Below are 26,769 nucleotides of genomic sequence, written 5' to 3'. Positions count from 1 at the left end.
GATCGGTGTCTGAACCGAGAGTTCCAACAGTGTGGTGTACCAATGTTGTCTCGGCCACGCTGGAGCGACCAGAATTACCTGTGCCTGGTCTCTGCGCAATTTTAACAGTACCTTGTGGACCAGAGGAAACGGAGGGAAGGCATAAAACAGGTGGTCTTTCCAGGGAAGGAGAAACGCATCCGAGAGGGAGCCCGGAGCTCGACCTTGTATGGAGCAGAACACGTGGCACTTCCTGTTGTCTCGAGATGCAAACAGGTCTATCTGGGGAAACCCCCACCTCCGGAAGATGGAATGTATGATGTCCGGACGGATAGACCACTCGTGCGTCTGGAAGGACCTGCTGAGTCGGTCCGCTAGAGTGTTCTGGACTCCAGGGAGGAACGATGCCGTGAGATGGATTGAGTGGGCGATGCAGAAGTCCCACAGGCGAATGGCCTCTTGGCATAGAATTGACGAACGTGCTCCTCCTTGCTTGTTGATGTAAAACATGGCCGTGGTGTTGTCGATGAGAACTAACACACATCGGCCACGTAGGAGGTTGAGAAATGCCTGGCACGCCAGGCGCACCGCCATCAGTTCCCGAACATTGATGTGCAGGGCTAGCTGGGGTGCGGTCCACAGGCCCTGGGTATGGTGTTCGTTGAGATGGGCGCCCCAACCCAGAGATGAAGCGTCTGTGACCAGGTGCAGAGAGGGTTGTGGGGCGTGAAATGGCATCCCCTCGCAGACCACATTGTGATCTAGCCACCAGGTGAGGGAGGTCAGGACCGAGATCGGGACCGTGACCACCATGTTCAGGCTGTCCCGATTTGGTCGATATATTGACGACACCCAGGTCTGGAGTGGGCGAAGCCGAAGTCTGGCATGCCTGGTTACGTACGTGCAGGAGGCCATGTGACCCAGCAGGGTAAGGCACGACCTCACCGTGGTAGTTGGGAACGCCTGGAGCCCTTGAATGAGGCTCGTGATGGTGCCAAATCGGTTGTCTGGCAGGATGGCTTGTGCACATCTGGAGTCTAGAACTGCGCCTATGAATTCTATTCTCTGGGTAGGTTCTAGAGTGGATTTGTCCTTGTTGAGTAGGATGCCCAACTCGTTGAATGTGTGCACTATTATGTGGACGTGAGCTTGAACTTGCTCCTTGGTGCGACCGCGTACCAGCCAGTCGTCTAGGTACGGGAACACCTGTATCCCCTGCCGACGAAGGTACGCTGCCACGACAGCCATACATTTCGTGAACACTCTTGGGGCCGAGGATAGGCCGAAGGAAAGGACTGCAAATTGGTAGTGCACCATGTTTACCACGAATCGCAGGAAGCGTCTGTGAGGTGGGTAAATTGAGATGTGAAAGTATGCGTCTTTCATGTCGAGGGCGGCGAACCAGTCTCCAGGATCGAGGGAAGGGATAATGGCCCCCAAAGAGACCATGCGGAACTTCAACTTTACTACGAATTTGTTGAGTCCGCGCAAGTCCAAGATGGGCCGCAGGCCTCCTTTGGACTTGGGGATCAGGAAGTAACGGGAATAAAATCCCCTGCCCCTTAACTCTACTGGAACCTCCTCTATGGCCCCCATAGCAAGGAGCATGGAAACCTCCTGTATAAGAAGTTGCTCGTGAGAAGGGTCCCTGAAGAGGGACGGGGAAGGGGGGTGGGAGGGGGGGATAGAAGAAAACTGGATAGTGTATCCCCTCTCCACTGTGCGGAGGACCCAACGGTCCGAAGTTATAAGGGACCAAGCACGGTGGAAGTGGGAGAGACGATCCCGAAAGGAGGGGGCTGGATCCTGGGGGATGACTGGGGCGCCGTCCTCGACCGCACCTTCAAAAGTTCTGCCTGGGGCCTGAAGGTGGTCTAGGTGGCCCTTGGTTCTGGCCGGGTTGAGGGCCGGCCCACCTTCTTCTACCACCTCGCCCTCGCCTCCGGGTCGAGTCCTGTCTCTGACGAGGCGGGGGGGGTAGAAGCGCTGAGGCTGCGGCCTAAATGGTCTGCGCTGAGGGCCCACAACATGCATCCCCAGGGAGCGCATGATTGTTCTCGAGTCCTTGAGGCTCTGCAGGCGAGAGTCCGTCTTGTCCGAGAACAATCCATGTCCCTCAAAGGGCAGATCCTGTAGGGTTTGCTGTAGCTCCGGAGGCAAACCCGAAACTTGAAGCCAGGAGATCCTCCGCATAGCGATACCCGAAGCCAGGGTCCTCGCAGCTGAGTCTGCTATGTCCAAGGAGGCCTGCAAGGAGGTCCGAGCCACCTTCTTACCCTCCTCCACCATGGCTCCAAACTCTTCCCTGGACTCTTGGGGAATCAACTCCTTAAACTTCCCCATAGAGTTCCAGGAGTTAAAATTGTAACGGCTCAATAGCGCCTGTTGGTTCGCCGCTCTAAGTTGCAGCCCTCCGGCTGAGTAAACCTTACGGCCAAACAAATCGAGCTGCTTAGCCTCTTTTGATTTAGGCGCTGCAGCCTGCTGGCCGTGGCGCTCTCGTGCGTTCACTGATTCCACCACCAGTGAACACGGTTGGGGGTGGGTATACAAGTACCCGTAGTCCTTAGACGGGACAAAGTACTTCCTTTCCACCCCTCTCGCTGTGGGTGGGATAGAGGCAGGAGTTTGCCATATCGTATCCGCATTGGTTTGTATCGTGCGGATCAGGGGTAGCGCCACCCTCGATGGGGCATCCGCTCCGAGGATGTTCACGATAGGGTCCTGTACTTCCACTATCTCCTCCGCCTGCAGGTCCATATTACGGGCCATCCTACGCAGGAGATCCTGGTGAGCCCGAAGATCTATCGGAGGGGGACCCGTACATGAAGTGCCCGCCACTGCCTCATCCGGAGAGGAGGAGGAAGACGCCTCCGGTGGTACTGGATCCAAGGGGGGGTCCTGATCCCCTTGCTCTTGGGCCGGAGCATCACCTGTACTCGGGTCTATGGTGTCAGGTGGCGTGGACACGGAAGCCTCCATGCCCCCTGGCGGAGGCCGAGAGATGGTAGATTCTGGGGCCCTTCTAACCGAGTGACCCGAGCGAGAGGTCGATGGTATTGGAGCCCCTTGCTCCTGGTGGTACGCCCACGGGGTCCAAAATGACCAGTGAGATGGTCCATGAGAGTGGTCCTCTGCCATCTCCTGCCAATGGCCCAAGTTCCGTTCCTCGGCTTGCCCTTGAGGGGGGTATGCCGATCTCGACAGGTCCTCCGAGGAGCGAGACACCGATCTTGACGGCCATGGCGGTGCCGAGAGAGATGAAACGATCCCCGTGGGCTGCGGTGCCGCACGGTACCGGTCCGGAGATGATCTATCTCTGCGCGGTGCCGGCGAACGGTGCCGGGACCGCGATCGGTGCCGATGACCTCGTCGGTGCCGGGAGCCGGATCTGGACCTCGACGAGGACCTGGAGTATGCCCGGTGCCGGGAGCGGCCTCTCGACGTCGACCGTCGACCGTAGCGGTGCCGAGAACTACGTCTCGACGTTGATCGGTGCCGACGATCATAGCGGTGCCGAGACGTAGACCGGTGCCGAGACGAAGATCTTGGCCGCGAGTACGACCGGTGCCGAGGTGATATTCGGTGCCGGGACTGCGAGCGGCGTGGGGACCTGCTTCTGGACCTGGACCGGTGCCGAGGTTCCAGCCCTTGTGATGGAGGGCGCATCAAGGCAGGTTTCCCCCTTGACTGGACCGGGCGGGTCAACGGTGCCGTCGGTGCCAGTGGTTGAGGCGGTGCCGGCTCCGTGAGAGCTATCAAGTCTCTCGCCGCCACGAAGGTCTCCGGAGTCGACGGGAGTTGTATTACCGCCGGTCTCGGTGGAGACGCTATCTGCACCGGACTCAACGGCCTCGGTGCCGGAGTCGACAGTGCTGGAGGCACCTGTTTCCGGTGCTCCACCGGCGCACTCGGCTCTACCCCCGGCACTGGGGGAGCCGGCGTCTTCGGTACAGAGGTCCCCGTCTTATGGGCTTTTTTATGCCCCGGGGATAATGACCGGCGCCGAGGTGCCTGCTGCGGTGCCGACGAGGTCCGTTGCCGGGGAGGTTTGTCCGACACCGCCCGCGTTGTCGGCATTGCCGGTGCTGCTGGGGCACTGCGCACCGAGGCGCTAGGTGCCTGGGCCTGGCTCGTAGAAGGAGTGTCCGGGCTAAGTGCCGCCTCCATCAGGAGTTGCCGGAGCCGAAAGTCCCGCTCTTTCTTGGTCCTTGGTCTGAAGGCCTTACAGATTTTGCACTTATCTGTTTGGTGGGACTCTCCCAGGCACTTCAGACAGGAGTCGTGCGGGTCGCTCGTGGGCATAGGTTTAGCGCAGGAGGCGCACTGCTTGAAGCCGGGAGCTCTGGGCATGAGCCCGGGCCCGCGGCCGGGGGAGAAAGGGGGCGACGACCCCCTTAGTCCCCTGGACTATTATAACAAATCTAACAACTTTAAAAACTATTTAACTATTAAACTACAAACACTAGAACTATAACTATAACTACAACTGCGAATAACTAACTAAGCTAGGGAGAGTGGAGAACAGCTATGCCGCGCTCCACAGTTCCAACGACCGTCAGGGGCGGTAAGAAGGAACTGAGGGGGCGCCGGGTCGGCTGGGGTATATATTCAGCGCCATGAAGGCGCCACTCTAGGGGGCTCCACAGCCGACCCGCCGGTGTTGCTAGGGTAGAAAATCTTCCGACGATCGTGCACGCGGCGCGCACACACCTAATGGAATGGATATGAGCAAGCACTCGAAGAAGAACAAATGCCTTACTAAAGTCTAGGTATACCACATCCACCGCTTCACCCTTATCCACAAGGCTCGTTATCCTATCAAAGAAAGCTATCAGATTGGTTTGACATGATTTGTTCTTCACAAATCCATGCTGGCTGTTCCCTATCACCTTACCACCTTCCAAGTGTTTGCAGATGATTTCCTTAATTACTTGCTCCATTATCTTCCCTGGCACAGAAGTTAAACTAACTGGTCTGTAGTTACCTGGGTTGTTTTTATTTCCCTTTTTATAGATGGGCACTATATTTGCCCTTTTCCAGTCTTCTGGAATCTCTCCCGTCTCCCATGACTTTCCAAAGATAATAGCTAGAGGCTCAGATACCTCCTCTATTAGCTCCTTGAGTATTCTAGGATGCATTTCATCAGGCCCGGGTGACTTGCAGGCATCTAACTTTTCTAAGTGATTTTTAACTTGTTCTTTTTTTATTTTATCCGCTAAACCTACCCCCTTCCCATTAGCATTCACTATGTTAGGCATTCCTTCAGACTTCTCGGTGAAGACCGAAACAAAGAAGTCATTAAGCATCTCTGCCATTTCCAAGTTTCCTGTTACTGTTTCTCCCTCTTCACTAAGCAGTGGGCCTACCCTGTCTTTGGTCTTCCTCTTGCTTCTAATGTATTGATAAAAAGTATACTTTATTCTTCATGCAGGGAGCTAGACTAGGTGACCTCTCAAGGTCCCTTCCAGCCCTACATGTCTATGATCCTATGACTGCCCAGGAAAGAAAGATTAGAGTAGATGTCAGAAGTAATCCACTTTAGGGCTGTCCTTCAGTTCCTTTCACTCACTAATACTTTAGCAAAGACTCAAATAACGAAGGTGAAGGGTGAAGAGAGCAAATCTATACTGCTATAAGAATTAACTGATTATTGTCAATATAAATCCAACTCTTGGGAACTAGCAGTAACTAGCAATTTTGTAACTAGCAGTAACAATCCTGTAAAACAGTGGGTCTGAGTAGGGTTAGTTAAATTATAGGGCAGCTTCCTCAAAACGGATGCCTGATCTAACTGTCTAGTCAAAGTAATGCTGTGTAATTATGTCAGTAAAGTTCCAGGTAGCATTGCCTAGAGATGGAAACACTCTAAATCTGATGGAATTTGTTCAATGAAGACTGTAGCACATCTGAGACCTTCAAGTACCAATATGCATGAAATGTCATAAGTTTGTACACAAACAATGATTTATTTATACAACTCCTAGGTACAAGCAGAAAATCCTTCTGCTGGAAGATGGTAAAATGAGATGGCTGCCAGATTAAGCTTGACAGTACTCAAGGACAACCCATATATATATATATATGGAAAGTTACAGTAGTACCCATAGGCCTCAAATCAGAATCAGGGCTCCATTGCGATAGGAACTGTACGAATGCATGTACAACACAGTCCCCTCCCCCAAAGAGCTTATAATGCAATATAAGACAAGTTTCAACAAATGAGTGTAACGAACAATGAGAGTGGGAGGAGGAAGGAGGAAAACAGTGATTAGATGATGCAGCTGCATAGGCTAATGTACCTGAGTCCAATTTGATCAAAAAGTAAAGAAAAACTGTTTAATTTAGTTAGACCTTGCCTGTTTTTTTATGTAAACTCTGCCATTTTTAACCCCATAGCTATTTCTAATTTAAAAAATAAAGCAACTCTGCTTCTGGTTATTTCTAATTGATTTAAATCTAACGTTGCTCTTTTCTAAGTTTGTTTTTCTTCTGCTTAATATCCTTTTGCCTACTTTGTTTTAAAAGACACTCAGCTCTATTTCAGTTTTCATTTTTATTTCTGTAAATCCCTATACTAATTTTATACTTTTAAATTAAAATATAAAATAAAATCAGTTCCCTGGGTAATTCCTTTTAGCCAAAGAATAAACACATTCCCAGTTAATAATGTCACCGGGCCGCCTGAAGTATTGAAGGTGAGCCAACAGAACTGCCTTCAGACCCAATATATTTTTGTGCAACTCAAACCCTTCAAAATTCCAGAAACTGTTCACTGTTAGATAGTCCGGATGAGCTCACCATCCATTGCCTGAGAAATCTGTCATTACCACAACAAGGTACTGAATAAAACATCTTTGTGTACAAACTTATGACATCTTTGCAACATTCTCACACTCTATTCAGTACAAAGGGATTTCTTTTAGGAAATGACTACAGGAGATTAATTTCATCATGTAAAAGATCTAACTGAAGTCTGGCAAACAATGTTATGTAAATGTAGGAACCCACGAGTCCTAGAAACCTCAAGAAAATGCTTTAAATATTTTGGATACTTCCCATACAAATAATTTCTGTGAACCAATAAAATTTACTTTTAAAAAGAGGAACTGGCATTTAAAAGGGTAACAGATTATTATAATAAGTGGAAGTACACATAATAGGCAAATAACTAAGACAGGACTTTTGTACATTCACTGCATCCTATCTCTATCAGTTCATACACTAAAAACTTTCAATCCAAAGATGTTTAGCGCCAGACCCATTTAACTCTGATTGCAACAAATCTGAAATATGATACTATAGAGGAAGAGTGATGAAGGAGATCATTCTATTTCATCAGCAGAAACTATCCTGAAATAAAATTTTGAGATAATTGGTCTTCCCAAAAGAATATTGACAACTTCATAAACCATCCTCATCTTCCCAAATATTAACTTTTCAGAAACCGAAGGAGTCATATGGGAGGATAGACTGAGTAATCTCAGTGAAGGTTTGGGTAAAGATGAACTCAATAGGTGCAAACAGACAATAAAACAAAAATGTATACTCAATTTAAATGAGGCTGTACATTAGTTTTTGCAGCATTTTAATATAGAAAATCATAGAATGTCCATTCCAGATTAATGAATCAGGTGGCACCTTTAAAGACTAACAGATTTAAAGTGTCACCGGACTCGTTGTTTTTGTGGATACAGACTAACACGTCTACTCCTCTGATACTTGATACCATTCTAAATTATAATGTTGAAATATCTAAGCACAATCAAGTGAAGTTAAGGATGATACAATATTCAGGCATGTGTATTCTGACTCGATCGTTGTAACTTCCTCCTCTCTGTTCTGACACCCACATTACTCCCTCTCCTATAATTCACTCAAAATTCAACTGCTAAGGTCATCCTTCCTCATCACTTCAGACATGTTACCCCTTCACCCCAACGGCCCCTGCATGTCTGCCCTCCTTTATCTATGTATCTTTTATTATATTCCCACACTGCTGCCAGTGACACCAACTTTAACCTAACCCAATTTGTCGTCTTTTCCCAAAATTGATTTTGCACTTTCTTCTAAAATGACTGTATACATGGAATAGCCCTTTTATACATCATCCTATTTCAAGCTCTCTTCATTTCTACCATGATACCTACAAGAAATTATGTTTTAAGTAGAGAGGCGTTCACTTTAAATGAGTGGTTCTCAACCAGGGGCATGCATACCCCTCGAGGTACATAGAGGCCTTCCAGGGGGTACATCAACTCATCTAGATATTTGCCTAGTTTTACAACATGCAACATAAAAAAGTACTGGCAAAATCAGTACAAACTAAAATTTCATATGACTTGTTTATACTGCTGTATATATTATACACTGAAATGTAAGCACAATATTGATATTCCAATCGATTTTATTATATAGTAAAAATGAGAAAATAAGCAATTTTTCAGTAATAGTGTGCAGTGACACTTTTGTATTTTTATGTCTGATTTTGTAAACAAGTCGTTTTTAAGTGAGGTCAAGTATCAGAGGTGTAGCCGTGTTAGTCTGGATCTGTAAAAAGCAACAGAGTCTCCTGTGGCACCTTTAAGACTAACAGATGTATTGGAGCATAAGCTTTCGTGGGTGAATGCCCACTTCGTCGGGTGCATGCACCCACGAAAGCTTATGCTCCAATACATCTGTTAGTCTTAAAGGTGCCACAGGACTCTGTTGCTTTTTAAGTGAGGTGTAACTTGGAGGCACGCAAGACAAATCAAGACTCCTGAAAGGGGTACAGTAGTCTGGAAAGGTTGAGAGCCACTGTATTAAACAATAAATGTCAGCTACCCTCAAAGTATATATTTTTATACCTCTTCCACTTCCCTTGGTATGTTCATTGTTTTCTTATATTATAATGTCTTTGGGGACGGTTTTCTCATATATATTTGGACAGAACATACTGAAATGTGGGCACTAAATGCAATAAAAAAAGTAACAAAGTTTGATTTTAAAAATATTAATATTTCAGATTCTTGCTGCTCTGAGCAATATAGCAAAAGCACTGCATAATCCACAGCAACATAGACATAAATTCTGTAGAAAGGACATCCAGCTTCTACAATATTCCAGTGGTGCAGAATAAAATAGCTGTGGTGCCTTGCCTTCAAGTAAGCTCAAAATTGGAGGTTTTTTATCCAATTTAAAATGGAAATGAATATCAATACATCATTCATGTAATCAATTATTAAGTTTGATATATTTTAATCTGTATGTTTTCTATGTGCCACAGATCTTTGCCTGACAACAAAAAAAGTTTTATTGTACAAGATGTCATGGGAATTTGGAAGTTTTGGCAGCTTGGTAAGGAACTTTCAGAGCTTTTGGCACTTGGGAAGATGTCGGACCTAGTTTGAGTTCATGGGATAGGCACATTAACGGAAAGAGACCACTAAAACATTTATCAATTTAATATATTAATACTGCATTTAATAGTCATTAGGTTTCAGTACCAATACTCCACTGAATAGGGACAATTTGCATGTCGGAACTATTGACTCCAAACTCAAAAAGACAACAATGCATCAATTTACACTTCATTCAGATTTAGAAGGGTTTCTTGCTTTGTTTCTGGGTTTTGTTGTTTTTTGTAAACCATAATGGCTTATTTATTTTTTAAACAAACAGAGACTTAGATTTTGGAGCACAATTCTGTGGTAAGGAGATTACACATCAACAGCTTGGGGTTACACAGGGCATTGATTTAACTAGTCTTCAAAAGGAATGCATTTCCCTTTTTTAGGTGCCAAATTTAGAGATAAAACAGTTTATTATTAGTTGCTATACAATAGGTTTTTTTAACACACTTTAAACAATCCCCCTTGAACGTTTACAATTCAAAACACTGAAGCAGGGATATGCTGCTTTTGTGACAATTAAACAGCTCTCCTGCTCATCCGGAAGCTGGCAGTTAGAGACCTCTCTTTCCCATTTTCCTTCATATACTAACAGAAAATAGGGTAAGAAAATGCCAATACACTTTTATAACATTTTGTAGATAATTTTTTTTAGTGAGATATCAATCAAGGGTGATTATTGATAATTATTTTTCCTACGATTATGACTTATGTTGCTTGTTATATTACTATTTACGCTATAGAAATTTAGAAATTAATGAACAAATTAATTGAATCAGGTGGATATTTCTATGTTGTTTCCTGTTACACTACCATTTCATGAGTTAAGCTAGTCAAAGATTACTGCCAAATAGCTTGGGTGCTTTCAAAATTTTTGAATCTGTTAGCATGAATCTAGCTGAGACAGGTAATTCTATTTCTGACCAATTACCCAATATTTGTCCAAGACACCAATTTAAATCAGATTAGCAGTCATGAATTAGCACTGATTGGACACGGCGGACAGTAGGTAATTTTCTTTAACCATCACCCTAATTCTCTCTGGCACTAGGTTTTTTTTCCAGCTTCTAATTTCATAATTAAAAAACTAATTTCATACAAAATAAAGTTATTTTTTCAATCTGAAACTTTCCTTTGCTCCAGAAGTGTGTGTGTTGAGATGGGCTTTTGGAGAACAGTAAGACTCACTTTCCCTTATGTCAATCTTGATTTTATAATGAAATCTAGCTCCTCTTCTATTGAATTTTCACCTAAGAAAAAATGCTCAAATGAATCTCAATTTTGGTTAAAACTAAGATTAATTAAAGAAATCTCAGGGAACTGAATGCCTCTAATGATTATATTCTTATGAGTGCATGAGAAATCGTGAAAGTGATCAAACCAATCATTTTCCACAATTTGTGTTTTCCTTCTTTACATTATCAAACTACAATAATATTCTTATTAGAGTTTTAAACTTCCTTTAGCTATATCTTGTAATTATGTGGGTCAATTTTTGTTGACAGTCCTAAACCTGCAACACTTACTTATACAAAACTCTCAATGAAGTCTAATATTCCTTGAAGAGAATTCACATAAATATTTATTTTTTTAAAAACAAAAAATTGTCCTTAAATGTCAAATCCCTTAAATTTTAAAGTACCCTAAAAAATCCCAAAAGATTTAGAGTAAGCGTTCCACAAATCTATACTTGTCCAATAAAAATGTGTCCCTTTTGTAAGTTTCAGTATTACATCTACATTATTATTAAGAGCTCTTTTCTAAAGTCATTTGATAAACAATCTAAATTATAAAATTCTAATTTGTGCTCTACATTATGTGTATAAGCAAGAACAACAACAACAAAAAATCTTTGCCATGAGTCCCATTAATGGTGGAAGATATGATAAAAAAAGCTAGTCTGCATTATGTTTTTGCTGAGCATTTACCCTTGATCATATAAAAATATGATACGCACATTTTGTTGGCCTAAGTGTCACGTTGCTAGTCCTGCAGCTCACTCCTGCCAATTCTGAAAATATGGTGGGCACTCTTGTTTATTGGTTATATTATTTTCTCACATCCCCATTTACTCTATTTTGATTCCCAATCTCTCTTTTCTGCTATTTTTGAAATTTGAGAATTTCACTTTATAAGGTATTATACTAGAGCCTGGGGGTGTGTTTGTTCTCACTTTATGCACAATGATCACGCTAATCTTTCTAGAACAAATATTGTTTTTACTGCCTAAGAAAAGAAATAAATGGTTTTCTTCAAACAATTAAATAATAGTACACTAAACTTTTTTTTTTTAAATAGTTGACTACTGACACTGAATATTCTGGCATCTCTATCTCTACCCTTCTTAGCTGACTAAGGCAAATGTCAGCTAAATCAAATCCGCAAAGCAGGGCTGCCCAGAGGATTCAGGGGGCCCGCGGCAAAGCAATTTCAGGGGCCCCTTCCATAAAAAAAAGTTGCAATACTATAGTAACATGTATTTGGAAATGTAAAAAATAACCAGTGAAATACATTCAAAAATTATTTTTTAATAATTTGAAAATATACAAAATACATTATTTAAAAACATTAAATGCTTTAATGGTATGTATACATTTGCAATTACATAATAGGCTATCGCTGGGTGATGGTGATTGTTGGTGCCAATGGGCTGTCGCTGCCTGGGGGTGGCGCTACTATTGCCCAGAGATGGGGTCGGGGGGTGCCCAGCTCAGAGGGGCTGGGCTCGGAGCTGAGGGGGGGGAAATGGGGTCGGGGGGGGGAATGGGGGCAGGTGGGTGCCCGGCTTAGAGGGGCTGGGCTCAGAGCTGGGGGTCAGCGCTGGGCGGGGGATGGGGGCGGGTGGGTGCCCGGCTCAGAGGGGCTGGGCTCAGAGCTGGGGGTCAGCGCTGGGCGGGGGATGGGGGCGGGTGGGTGCTCGGCTCAGAGGGGCTGGGCTCAGGGCTGGGCAGGGGATGGGGTCAGGGGGAGTGCCCGGCTCAGAGGGGCTGGGCAGGGGATGGGGTCAGGGGGAGTGCCCGGCTCAGAGGGGCTGGGCGGGGGATGGGGTCGTGGGGGTGCCCGGCTCAGAGGGGCTGGGTTCGGAGCTGGGGGTGGGGATGGGATCGGGCAGTGCCCGGCTCAGAGGGGCTGGGTTCGGAGCTGGGGGTGGGGATGGGATCGGGCAGTGCCCGGCTCAGAGGGGCTTACCATGCCGCCTCCCCCTCTCCCAGAGCCTGAGCGAGCTGCGTCCAGGAGCTCCTGCCGCTCGGCCCGCCAGAGCTCCCACCCCACCACCTTACCACATGGCTCTGAGTGGGAGGACCTCAGGCCGAGGCCCGAGCCATGCCACTGCGGTGCTGTCCAGGGCCGCTCCTGGACGCGGCGCACTGAGGCACTGGGGGATGGGGAAAGGCGGAGGTGTGTGTGTGTGGGGGGGGAATCCTGCGGGGCCAGGGCAAATTGCCCCACTTCCGCCCCCCCTCTGGGCGGCCCTGCCGCACAGTAGAAATGAACTAATAACTGAAGTGAAAGAGACAACATGCATTTGTAAGCAGAGTATGCCTAAAGAACCTTGAAAGGGGTGAAAAATATAGCAGAGCCGTGAAAGCCATAAAAAATAGGCATACCATCACATTACATAATCAAACTTTCAAAAGTAAACACACACCAGGTGTGCTAAGATTCAGGAATAGTAAGGTAAATACTTACCTTTCTCTTATAAAATCTGCTAAATCTTTTGTTGATAGATGTCCATGTTTCATGTTATGATAGAGGACGTCAAAGCCATTGTTCCTTTCCCCCTAAAAATTAATAAAAAGACTTCACAGTTTAATCAGAACTATGACACACAACTTATTAAAACAATTATACAACAAAGTATTGTACCTATATATTGTAACAGGTGATTAACTTTCACCCTCTTTGAACAGGCTGGCTGTTCCTTATGCCTCAACTTCTGTCCACCAACTGCTTTCTTGATCTGCTCCAGCCCAGCTTATTTCCTAACCACTCAATTTACAATTAACCCAATAGAGAGACAAGGTAGGTGTCCTTTAGCTGTCCTTCAGAAGAGCTCTGTGTAACTTGAAAGCTTGTCTCTTTCACCAACGGAAGTTGGTCAGATAAAAAAATATTACCTCACCCGCCTTGTCTCTCTGGTATCATGGGACAAACACAACTACAAAAACACTACAAATAATTAACCCAGTAGTCACAAATGAACTCCTTGCCAAGCCATAGCCACTCTTTCGTATGCACATTTTCTATGCTACGTTGAAGACCCTCTTTTCCTTGGGCTTCTGTATTACTAAACCCCCGCCATCCTAACCTCCCACACCTTGCAAGGTACTCCTTCAGTGCTGCATTCTTTCTCTGTTGTTGTTCCCAAAAAGTCTGTCCTTCATCCTCTCTTCTCTTTCCTCTACACAGACTCCCTGAATGACCTAATATACTCCCATGATGTGTTACTATCTCTGTGTTGATTACTTAAATCTCTCTCTCCAATCCACTCTCTGCTATTCTTTCCAGACTCATCTATCTTCCTGTCTTTCTGATATTTCCTCTTGGATGTCTTAACACCACCTTCTCAAAACAAGACTTGTCAAACACTGAACTCCTATTTTCTTCTGCACTACCTACCCTTTCCCTCTTCTCTATCACTACTGACCAGTCCACAGTCTTCTTGGTCACTCAAACTCACTTTTCACATTCTTCTTTCCACAAATCCAGGCCCGTGCCAAATTTTGTCACATTTCCCTCTATAATATTTGGTAAAATGGCTAAAACCATTAATCTCTCTCTTCTATCCCCTACCACCCCCCTTTGCCTATCATCAATTATATATGTGATATTTAGATTTTAGAGCACTAAGTGGCATGGACAGTTATCTTCATAATGTACCAAGCTTAAAAGGTGTTCTATATAACAATTAAACAACAATATAATAGCAATCTGAACTGGACCACCTTCAATCATCTACCTCAGTGATACTCAGACCTCAGGAACTAAATTAGCGATCAACATTACCCAAAAGAGCCACAGTAATGTGAATTCACTGTTTTATTTACTATAGTACTATATATTTCCATTTAAAAACAGTGTGACAGGGGAAATATTTAGTGTATATTATTCTCACAGCAAAATGACTGACCAAGTATTATTATTTTATCAACTACAATTGATTAATGACACGGTAAAAGCATCTTGATTAGTTAGTAACTTAGATTAGTTACTAACACTGGTCTACAATTTTTGAGAAGTCGTCTGCTTCAGAGATAAAATGTGCTATTTATTATGTATTTTGATGTGCTGAATTCAAATATGACAATTAAAACAACTGATTGGCTACTGTTTCTAAGATATTTAAGTTTTTACATTTTATGTCTATGTATATTGTGTAGATAGTAGAGTTTTAATCATAAATTGTAAACCTAGGTCTTTTCATGTGTTTATGGTTGCTTTACATGATAAGATTTCACCTGTCCTGTTTATGTAACACTTTAAAAATCAGCAAAAGAGTTATCTAAATAAAATTTATTATGAAACAAAAGGCAAAAAACTATTATGTACATAGTTTAGTCCTATTCAGTGTCTACTGGGCGCTTCTTGGCTTGTCTCTTGTATTCATTAAATGGAGCATCTCTTGTCGCTGTCCAGCAATAGTCTGCAAGCATTGATGGGCTCCATTTGCCCTGATGGCGTTTCTCCGTTGTTGCAATGTCCTGGTGAAATAGCTCACCGTGCTCGTCGTCACTGCTCCGCAGTTCGGTGGGAAAAAATCTAGATGAGAGAGTGCAAAAAATGTATCTTTAGTGACATGTTGCAACCAAGGCTTTTGTATGCCTTGAGGAGATTTTCCACCAACAACCTGTAGTTGTCTGCCTTGTTGTTTCCGAGAAAATTTATTGCCACTAACTGGAAGGCTTTCCTTGCCGTCTTTTCCTTGCCACGCAGTGCATGGTCAAATGCATTATCTCGAAGAAGTTCACGAAACTGAGGACCAACAAAGACACCTTCCTTTATCTTAGCTTCACTTAACCATGGAAATTTTCCACGGAGGTACTTGAAAGCTGCTTGTGTTTTGTCAATGGCCTTGACAAAGTTCTTCATCAGACCCAGCTTGATGTGTAAGGGTGGTAACAAAATCTTCCTTGATTCAACAAGTGGTGGATGCTGAACACTTTTCCTCCCAGGCTCCAATGACTGTCGGAGTGGCCAATCTTTCTTGATGTAGTGGGAATCTCTTGCACGATTATCCCATTCACAGAGAAAACAGCAGTACTTTGTGTATCCAGTCTGCAGACCAAGCAAGAGAGCAACAATCTTCAAATCGCCACAAAGCTGCCACTGATGTTGGTCATAGTTTATGCACCTCAAAAGTTGTTTCATGTTGTCATAGGTTTCCTTCATATGGACTGCATGACCAACTGGAATTGATGGCAAAACATTGCCATTATGCAGTAAAACAGCTTTAAGACTCATCTTCGATGAATCAATGAACAGTCTCCACTCATCTGGATCGTGAACGATGTTGAGGGCTGCCATCACACCACTGATGTTGTTGCAGGCTACAAGATCACCTTCCATGAAGAAGAATGGGACAAGATTCTTTTGACGGTCACGGAACATGGAAACCCTAACATCACCTGCCAGGAGATTCCACTGCTGTAGTCTGGAGCCCAACAGCTCTGCCTTACTCTTGGGTAGTTCCAAATCCCTGACAAGGTCATTCAGTTCACCTTGTATTATGAGGGGTGGTTCAGAGGAGGAGGATGGGAGAAAATGTGGGTCCTGTGACATTGATGGTTCAGGACCAGAAGTTTCATACTCTTCCTCGTCTGACTCAAGTGAGAATGATTCTGGTGCATCAGGAACCGGCAGTCCTTCTCTGTGGGGTACTGGGTGTATAGCTGATGGAATGTTTGGATAATGCACAGTCCACTTTTTCTTCTTTGACACACCTTTCCCAACTGGAGGCACCATGCAGAAGTAACAATTGCTGGTCTGATCTGTTGGCTCTCTCCAAATCATTGGCACTGCAAAAGGCATAGATTTCCTTTTCCTGTTCAACCACTGGCGAAGATTTGTTGCACAACTGTTGCAGCATATGTGTGGGGCCCACCTCTTGTCCTGATCTCCAATTTTGCAGTCAAAAGAAAGATGATAGGCTTTCTTAACCATAGTGATTATACTGCGCTTTTGTGATGCAAAAGTCACTTCACCAAACATAGCAGAAGTTATCTGCACTGTTCACACAAGTACCAGGCATCTCTGCTCACTTTGGCTAAACAGAAATGTGTCCCTTTGCAAAATCAAACACTGACAAATAAGAGAGCACAACACTGTATGATTTCTAGAGCTGATATAGGGCAATTTGTTCAGCAGAGTGATGTAAGCTTTGTTATGACTGCATCATCCATGACTTCTAGGAATAACATGATGCAATTCATATCATGTATGATGCAATACCAGCTTCAGATTGCATCATTCATTGTTTTGCCTAAAAAGCAAGTACTGTCCAAACCCAGTCATAGATTTATTCATAGATCCAGTCAAAGATGTATTTAGTCATTTCTGGTTTAAATTGAGATCCTTTCCCTTTATAACTCACTTATCCTCCACCATTCCCAAGTCAAGGGTCGTATATACTGACCCAATAGCATATCTTGAAAACTAGAGCCAATCAACAGTTTTAAGCATCATTTTCGTTCTCAGTGACCCAGAATTAGTAAAGTTTGACTACATTTATTTCAGAAGCATTTTGGCTGTAGAGCAGTTGTTAATATCATGTGCTGCAAAGAGCCGCAGGAGACACAGTCAAGAGCCACTTGTGGCTCTTGAGCCTCAGTCTGAGTATCACTGATCTACCTCATAGTAATTTGGGGGTTTTGCGCTTTACTGGTTCCAAACAACATTAAGAGTATTACTCTTATTTTAATTTTCCGGTTACCATTCATCACATTGTTAAAAAAAAGGTGGATATAAAGATCAGCAAGTTGCAGATTGATTTAGCTGTAGTTACACATACACGTCTGTACCAATGTAGTCTTTTTACAGGTTTGTAAATGGACTATCTTGCATATAGTTAAGCACAGTAAACTATTAATGGATTAACATTTTTTTTTCAATTTAACACTGGTGTAGTGTTGCTGGCGCAAAGTTCCTGGAGCTCATAGCTCAGAAAAAAGGAACAGAAAAATCTGGTTAATAGAAAAATATAACTTGTTTGGTTAACAGATTTAAGTCTTTCCACTTTATTTATGTAGTCTTTTTGTTTCAACTACTGGTCTAACTCCAAACTGAAAAAAGTGAAATGAGAAGTCTTGGCTCAATCAGCAGTTAAGGCCAACGTTACCAAACTCAAAGCAAGAAAATTCTTAGTACTGCATAAATCAGAAAATACCTTAAGATCAAAGAGTCCATAATCAGCAAATCACGGTGAGCAGAAGCCAGAATTGTATTTATTTACTCTAGATAGGCTATTTGCAAATGCTAACCGTAGCCAATTCAATACCTACACCCCTTCTCAGTCATCACACTGCTTTGCACATCTAAAATGTAGACCAACATAAAGCTATAAAACAGTCCTTGAATACTGGTTCAACAATAGATGACTATTAAACTTACTACAGTTTTCACCTGACCTAGGAACTCCCATTCCTCCGCCCCCACACTATGGAGGCAATAAGGTATTAGAAACAACTCCACAGACAAGGGTTCACTAAAATTTTTAATTCAGACAGAACTAAAATTACCGTTTATATTTTCATGAGACAATTTAGTTTCCAAATTGGGCACAATAACTCTTCAGAGGACAACAGAATCTCTATACATGTGTTTAAAGTAAACCATTAATTTTTGCAGAGGAAACATTTTTAAATGTTCCCTTTATAAAATGCTGTTCTATTTTCTTCACATTTATTTAGTCTCCCCAAGCTAAACCAACACAGTCCCCACAAATTCCACAATTCACACACTAACATATTTCTAAATATCTTGAAACACAACACTTTTGAACTTAAATTTTAGAAGTTATTCCCCTTACTTTTCATAATGTGGTGGTTCTCAACCTTTTCCATACCTTAAGACCTTAATTCCCTTCACATTTAACAATACCATTTCCAATTCCCACTCAAATGCAGCTTGACAAAGTCTAAGTACAAAATCATATCGTAAGAAATATTCACGATTTTCGAAAATAACTAAATGTAAAAATGGAGAGACTGAATAAATGTATGTTAAACTACATACAGATGCCCCCCAGATTATGCAAACCCGATTTATGTAAATCCGCACTTATGGAAAAAGTTCAGTAAACTAGAAATCGGAGGGTTTTTTTTTTTTTTTTTTGCATAATGGTTGTGTATACGTTTCCGACTTACGCAAGGTGTTTGGGAACGGAACGCTTGCGTAAGTCGGGGAGCGTCTGTAATTGTTTAAATACATTTGCAAAAATAAAGTGCATCATCTTAGCTAATAAAACTTACCAAATTTAGTGTAAAGGCTATATCTATTTGCAAATCAACATGTTTTAATGGTTATACCAACTCCAGAAAATGAACTTTTCCTTAGGAAAATAACTAAAAAAATTTTACATCAGTGAATAAACCCACTTTCACTTTAACTCAAGCCGTCCTGTTAAGATCCCTTCTTAGTGTAGGTTCTTTGACTGGATGATAAAACGTTAATTAATTCTTCCATGAATCTCTCAGCTGTACCATGGATAAATACAGTCTTATCAGTTAGTACCTGGTGCACAGAAATAGCTAAGTGTACTTTAATGAATAATATAGAGTCTCCTAATGGCTTAAAATGAAGCAAATACTCTAGAAGGGGCTGAATAGAGGAGGCTAATGCTGGATATCTGTTAATATTTGCCCAAACAGAAAACTTTTTCCATTTGTGGTCATAGCAGCCGCAGGTTGATTGTTACTGGAATTTAGTAAAATCTGTTGAATTCAAATCAAATCGGACATTTCAAGGTCCCATGGTCCACGCTATCAAGAGTGTGGTTCTGAGAAGTAAAACCTACCACCCAAATGGGTCAGGAAATCTGTGGTTACTGAGGCCTGGTCTATACTATGAGTTTAGGTCGAATTTAGCAGCGTTAAATCGAATTAACCCTGCACCCGTCCACACAATGAAGCCATTTACTTCGACATAAAGGGCTCTTAAAATTGATTTCTGTACTCCTCTCCAACGAGGGGAGTAGCGCTGAAATCAACATTGCCGGTTCAAATTAGGGTTAGTGTGAACGAAATTCGACGGTATTGGCCTCTGGGAGCTATCCCACAGTACACCATTGTGACCGCTCTGGTCAGCAATCTGAACTCAGATGCACTGGTCAGGTAGATAAGAAAAGCACAGCGAACTTTTGAATTTCATTTCCTGTTTGCCCAGCGTGGAGGTCACAGGTGACCACGCAGAGCTCATCAGCACAGGTAACCATGCAGTCCGAGAACTGAGCACGAGCATGGACCGTACGGGAGGTACTGGATCTGATCGCTATACAGGGAGAGGATTCCGTGCTAGCAGAACTACGTTCCAAAAGACGAAATGCCAAAACATTTGAAAAAATCTCCAAGGGCATGATGGAGAGAGGCCACAATAGGGACTCATATCAGTGCCACGTGAAAGTTAAGGAGCTCAGACAAGCGTACCAGAAAACCAAAGAAGCAAACGGAAGGTCCAGTGCAGAGCTGCAGACATGCCACTTCTACGCTGAGCTGCATGCAATTCTAGAGGGGGCCGCCACCACTACCCCACCCCTGACCGTGGATTCCGAGGAGGGAGTACTCTCAGCCATGCCTGAGGATTCTGCAGATGGGAAAGATGAGGAGGATGAGGATGACGAGCTTGCGGAGAGCACATGGCACACTGTTCTCCCTAACAGCCAGGATCTTTTTCTCAGCCTGACTGAAGTACCCTCCCAAGGCATTATCCCAGACCATGAAGCCATAGAAGGGACCTCCGGTGAGTGTACCTTTGTAAATCTAAAACATGGTTTAAAAGCAAGCATGTTTAATAATTAATTTGCCCTGAGGACTTGGGATGCATTCGCGGCCAGTACAGCTACTGGAAAAGTCTGTTAACGTGTCTGGGGATGGAGCGGAAATCCTCCAGGGACATCTCCATGAAGCTCTCCTGGAAGTACTCCAAAAGCCTTTGCAGAAGGTTTCTGGGCAGTGCAGCCTTATTCCGTTCTCCATGGTAGGACACTTGACCACGCCATGCTAATAGTAAGTAATCTGGTATCATTGCATGACAAAGCCTGGCAGCGTATGGTCCCGGTGTTTGCTGGCATTCAAGCAACATCCGTTCTTTATCTCGCTGCGTAATCCTCAGGAGAGTGATCTCATTCATGGTAACCTGGTTGAAATACAGGAATTTAATTAAGGGGACAGAGGTGGCCGTTCCTACTGGGCTGTTTGCCTGTGGCTGAAAAGAAATCCTTCCCTGCAGTTAGCCAAGCGGTGGGAAGGGAGAGGGGGCACTGGTGCTGAGCTTTTTGCATTTGGCTAGCAGGGATCTTCCCTGATACCAACCACGCGGTGGGGGGAGGGGTAAAGCGATCATCCCACAGAATTGGAGGGGGGAGGGGTTAGTTTGGTTTCTGCAGGGATCTTCCCTGATACTAGCCACACGGTGGGAGGAGGGGTAAAGAGATCATCCCAGAGAATTGGATGGGTAGTGGCGGGGTTTAGTTTGGTTTCTGCTACTGAACATTAACAGAAAAACCGCAGCACTCAACGGGCTTTGCTTGGTATGGGAAAGGAGGGCGCTGCTTTAATGAAGGTTACAGAAGCCGAAAGACAATGGTTGACCATGGCTGCATGCAAGCCGAATTCTGTTGCACGGACCTGCGTCTGTGATCTCTAAAACCAAAGTCGCAGGCACTCAATATTAAGATGCAAAATGCGACCTTGTACCGAAATCACATGTGCTATGTAATGTGAATAGTGTTGTTCACTGTGAAAGAGTATAAGCATTGTTCTGTAAAATGTAGCTTTTTAAATACTTCTCTCCCTTTTTTCCCCTCCCTCCCACAGCTGCAAATTTTTCAAGCCTCCCTCCTCCGTCCCAAAGGCTCTCTCAGATAAGGCAGCGAAAAAAACGCACGCGAGATGAAATGTTCTCAGAAATCATGCAATCGACCCGCGATGAAAGAGCTCATCTGAATGAGTGGAAGGACATGGTATCAAAGTACAGGAAAGATGCCAGTGAACGTGAGGACAGGAGGGACCAACGTGAGAACAGGAGGGATGCTCGAGATGAGAGATGGTGGCAGGAGGATCAGAGGAGGCAGGATGCAACACTGGGGCTGCTGCGTGAGCAAATGGACATGCTCCGGCGTCTGGTGGAGCTTCAGGAATGGCAGCAGGATCACAGAGTGCTGCTGCAGCCCCTGTATAACCGCCCTCCCCAAGTTCCATAGCCTCCTCACCCAGACGTATAAGAACGCGGGGGGGGGGGAGGCTCCATACACCCTGCCACTCCACCCCAGTGGACAGCCCAAGCAAAAGGCTGTCATTATTCTGAACTTTTGAAGTGGCCTTTTCCTTCCCTCCTCCCAAACCCCACCCGGGCTACCTTGTCAGTTCTCTCCCTCTTTTTATAATCAATTAATAAATAATACACGATTTTTAAACAATAGTGACTATTTCCTTTGAAAGCAAGCTGCGATCAAAGGGGGAAGGTGGGTTGCTTACAGGGAATGAGTCAATCAAGGGGGCGGGTTTTCATCAAGGAAAAACAAACAGAACTTTCACACCGTAGCCTGGCCAGTCATGAAACTGGTTTTCAAAGCTTCTCTGATGCGCAGCGCTTCCTGGTGTGCTCTTCTAATAGCCCTGGTGTGTGGCTGGGCGTAATCAGCGGCCAGGCAATTTGCCTCAACCTCCCACCCCGCCATAAAGGTCTCCCCCTTACTCACAGAGATTGTGGAGCACACAGCAAGCAGCAATAACAATGGGAATATTGGTTTGGCTGAGGTCTGAGTGAGTCAGTAAAGTGCGCCAGCGACCCTTAAACATCCAAATGCACATTTTACCACCATTCTGCACTTGCTCAGTCTGTAGTTGAACAGCTCCTGACAACTGTCCAGGCTGCCTGTGTATGACTTCATGAGCCATGGCACTAAGGGGTAGGCTGGGTCCCCAAGGATAACTATAGGCATGTCAACATCCCCAACGGTTATTTTCTGGTCTGGAGTAAATCCCTTGCTGCAGCCGTTTAAACAGATTAGTGTTCCTGAAGACGCAAGCGTCATGAACCGTTCCCGGCCAGCCCATGTTGATGTTGGTGAAACGTCCCTTGTGATCCACCAGTGCTTGCAGCACCACTGAAAAGTACCCCTTGCAGTTTATGTACTGGCTGCCCTGGTGCCAAGATAGGGATATTGGGTTCCATCTATCGCCCCACCACACTTAGGGAATCCCATTGTAGCAAAGTCATCTACTATGACCTGCACATTTCCCAGAGTCACTACCTTTGGTAGCAGCAGCTCAGTGATTGCTTTGGCTACTTGCATCACAGCAGCCCCCACAGTAGATTTGCCCACTCCAAATTGATTCCCGACTGACCGGTAGCTGTCTGGCGTTGCAAGCTTCCTCAGAGCTATTGCCACTCGCTCCTCAACTGTGAGGGCTGCTCTCATGTTGGTATTCTGGCGCTTCAGGGCAGGGGAAAGCAAATCACAAAGTTCCATGAAAGTGCCTTTACGCATGCGAAAGTTTTGCAGTCACTGGGAATCATCCCACACCTGCAACACTATGCGGTCCCACCAGTCTGTGCTTGTTTCCCGGGCCCAGAATCGGCGTTCCACCGTTATAACCTGCTCCATTAACAGCATGATCTCCAAAGCGCTGGGGCCCACGGTTTGAGAGAATTCTGTGTCCATGTCCTCATCTCTCTGGTTGCCATGCTGCCGTAGCCACCTCCTCCTTGCCTGGTTTTTCAGGTCCTGGTTCAGCATAAACTGCACGATAATGCGCGAGGTGTTTACAATGATCATGACTGCTGTCTTGAACTGAGCGGGCTCCATGCTTGCCGTGGTATGGCGTCTGCACAGTTCACCCAGGAAAAAAGGCGCAAAACAGTTGTCTGCCGTTGCTTTCACAGAGGGAGGGATGAGGCTGTACCCAGAACCACCAGTGACAATGTTTTTTGCCCCATAAGGCATTGGGATCTCAACCCAGAATTCCAATGGGCGGGGGAGACTGCTGGAACTATGGGATAGCTACCCACAGTGCAACGCTCCGGAAGTCGACGCTAGCCTCGGTACATGGACGCGCACCGCCGAATTCATGTGCTTAGTGTTGCCGCATGCACTCGACTTTATACAATCGGTTGCCAAAAATCAAATTCTGTAAAATCGGAGTAATCCCGTAGCGTAGACATACCCTGAGAGACAAACACTATTTTGGATAGATGATGGTCTGTAAGTCATTTCTGTCTTGCCCCAAGCTGGGGCAGTCAAAATATTCTGACCTTGTTCTGTCTTATTTTCTTTATAATACTTTGAATGAGTATAGATGGGGAACACCATAAAGAAAATCTATTCCCCAGTAGATCAGAAACGCATCTGATATGGACTGAATCGTAGAATCATAGGACTGGAAGAGATCTCAAGAGGTCATCAAGTTCAGTCCCCTGCACTCATGGCAGGGCTAAGTATTATCTAGACCATTGCTGACAGGTTTGTGTCTAACCTGCTCTTAAGAATTGTCAATGATGGAGATTCCACAACCTCTCCAGGCAATTTATTCCAGTGCTTAACTACCCTGACAGTTAGGAAGTTTCTCCTAATGTCCAACCTAAACCTCCCTTGCTGCAATTTAAGCCCACTGATTCTTGTTCTATCCTCAGAAGTTAAGAATAACAATTTTTCTCCCTCCTCCTTGTAACAATTTTCAAGTCCCCTCTCAGAATTCTCTTCTCCAGACTAAACAAACCCAATTTTTTCAATCTTCCCTCATGAGTAAAGGTCTAGAAAACAAATTATTTTTGTTGGTTTCTCTGGACTGTCTCCAATTTGTCCACATCTTTCCTGAAATGTGGTGCCCAGAACTGGACACAATGCTCCAGTTGAGGCCTAATCAGCATGGAGCAGAGTGGAAGAATTACTTCTTGTGGTCTTACTTACAACACTTACAGAATGTCTGCTTCTGCTCTAAAACAAATCTTTGGACATTTTGAATTGCATTTCATTGCAAACAGATCTATCTGTGGATACTCCCAAAGAGAATATCTCATTACTACTGAATTCTTCAAGTGACTATTTGTGCTGCTGTCTTCTATTCCTGCTCAAAAGATCCACGAGCTGTTGACTTGCTCTATGGGATAAATATCATGATGAACGCACCAGTTCCACAATTCCACAGCTTCCTTGCACAGCGGTCTAGAATGAGCTCCTCCTTGTTTGCCGACATAGAACATTGCTGTCATATTATCTGACCCACTTGTATCACTTTGTCTTGCAGATGAGGGAGAAAGAAAGGACAGTTACCTGTTCCGTAACTGGCGTTCTTCGAGATGTGTTGCTCAGGTGTATTCCACTATAGGTGTGCGTGCTTGCCACGTGCTCCGGTGCCGGAAGTTTTTCCCTTAGCAGTATCCGTAGTGGGGGAGCACCGCTGCGACCCCTGGAGTGGCACCGGCATATCGCGCCATAAAGGGGGCTGCGTGCTCCTCACCACCCTCAGTTCCTTCTTGCCAGACAACTCCGACAGAGGAAAAGGAGGGCGGGATGTGGAATATACCTGAGCACCACATCTCGAAGAACGCCAGTTACGGAACAGGTAACTGTCCTTTCTTCTTCGAGTGATTGCTCATGTGTATTCCACTATAAGTGACTCTAAGCTAAACCTGATGGAGGTGGGTAGGAGTTTAAGTGTAAAGTTTTAAGGGTTACCCAGGTGGAGCACCGCCCTACCAAACTCCGTGTCATCCCTCGTTTGGAGATGATTGCATAGTGCGATGAAAAAGTGTGGACGGAGGACCACGTAGCAGCCCTACAGATGTCCTGAATGGGGACATGAACCACATAGACCGCTGATGAGGCCTGGGCTCTCGTCGAATAAGCCTTCACAATAGGAGGTGGGGGAATCCCTGCCAGGTCATAACAGGTGCGAATGCACAAGGTGATCCAGCGGGAAATCCGCTGGGTGGACACCGGTTGTCACCTCATGCGCTCAGCCGAAGCAATGAACAGCTGGGGAGACTTCCTAAATGGCCTGGTTCTGTCCAGATAAAAGGCCAGCGCTCTGCGCACGTCTAACATGTGCATGCGGCGTTCCTCATTGGAGGAATGGGGCTTAGGACAGAGGATCGGGAGGAAAATATCCTGATCCATGTGAAAAGCTGCGACAACCTTCGACAAAAAGGCGGGGTGAGGGCGGAGCTGAACCTTGTCCTTATGGAAGACCGTATATGGCAGTTCAGAGGTCAGGGCCCTGAGCTCGGAGACCTGGCGGGCTGAGGTGATAGCCACTAAGAATGCCACCTTCCACAAACACGTGGCTAATGGCTCAAAGGGAGGTCCTGTGAGGCGGGAGAGTACTAGGTTTAGGTCCCAAAGTGGGACTGGGGGTCTGGCGTAAGGGAATGCCTGATCTAACCCTTTCAGAAACCGGGCCATCATGTGACGAGAAAACACAGACAGGCCATGCACAGGGGGATGGAAAGCCGAAATGGCCACCAAGTGCACCCTGATGGAGGAGGGCGCCAGCCCTTGGTCCTAAGGGACAGGAGGTAATCGAGGACAAGCTGGATAGATTCGGAAGAGGGAGAGGAACCTCTATCCCTTGCCCATACAGAGAACCGATACCACTTAGCCAGGTAGGTTCGACGCGTGGAGGGTTTCCAACTTTCCAGCAGGACCCTTCTCACATGCTCAGAACACCTCCCTTCCTCCTCATTTAACCATGGAGTAGCAACGCTGTTAGGTGGAGCGCGGCTAGATTGGGATGAAGGAGATGACCTTCCTCCTGGGAGAGGAGGTCCTGGCAAAGCGGCAGTCTGCAAGGGGGGGCCGCTAAGACTTGTAGTAGGGTCCCGTACCAATGTTGACGGGCCCAAACCGGGGCTATGAGGCTAACCTTCGCCCTGTCTGACTTCACCTTCTGTAGGACCCTGCCTATTAGGTGGAAGGGTGGGAAGGTGTAAAACAGGTGTCCCAACCATGGGATCAGGAATGCGTCCGATATCACCCCTTCGCCCTCTCCCGCCCTGGAGCAGAATTGTGGACACAGGCAATTCTGGGAGGTAGCAAACAGGTCTACCTGGGGAGTGCCCCACTGTAGGAAGATCCACCTGGCCACCTCCTTGTGCAGGGACCACTCGTGATGTTGGGAGAACACCCTGCTCAGTCGATCCGCGAGCATGTTGCTCTTGCCGGGCAGGTAAAAGGCCCGCAGGA

The 26,769-nt window shown here is 45.2% G+C and overlaps 1 protein-coding gene across 2 annotated transcripts in view; it reads right to left on the bottom strand.

Moving 5' to 3' along the window:
- The window catches only part of FCHO2 (FCH and mu domain containing endocytic adaptor 2), a 227,181-nt gene that overhangs the window by 184,386 nt on the left and 16,026 nt on the right, over positions 1-26,769 (bottom strand). For both annotated transcript variants that reach the window (XM_054033090.1, XM_054033091.1), the window contains exon 2: positions 13,062-13,153. In XM_054033090.1, the coding sequence (XP_053889065.1) occupies positions 13,062-13,153 (92 nt within the window). The remainder of the gene's footprint in view (positions 1-13,061; positions 13,154-26,769) is intronic.

This window comes from Malaclemys terrapin, chromosome 6 (assembly GCF_027887155.1).
Source record: "Malaclemys terrapin pileata isolate rMalTer1 chromosome 6, rMalTer1.hap1, whole genome shotgun sequence".
NCBI classification, from domain to species: domain Eukaryota; kingdom Metazoa; phylum Chordata; order Testudines; family Emydidae; genus Malaclemys; species Malaclemys terrapin.
The sequence above is the reverse complement of the archived record's forward strand: the minus strand, read 5'-3'. Positions and strand labels throughout refer to the sequence as shown.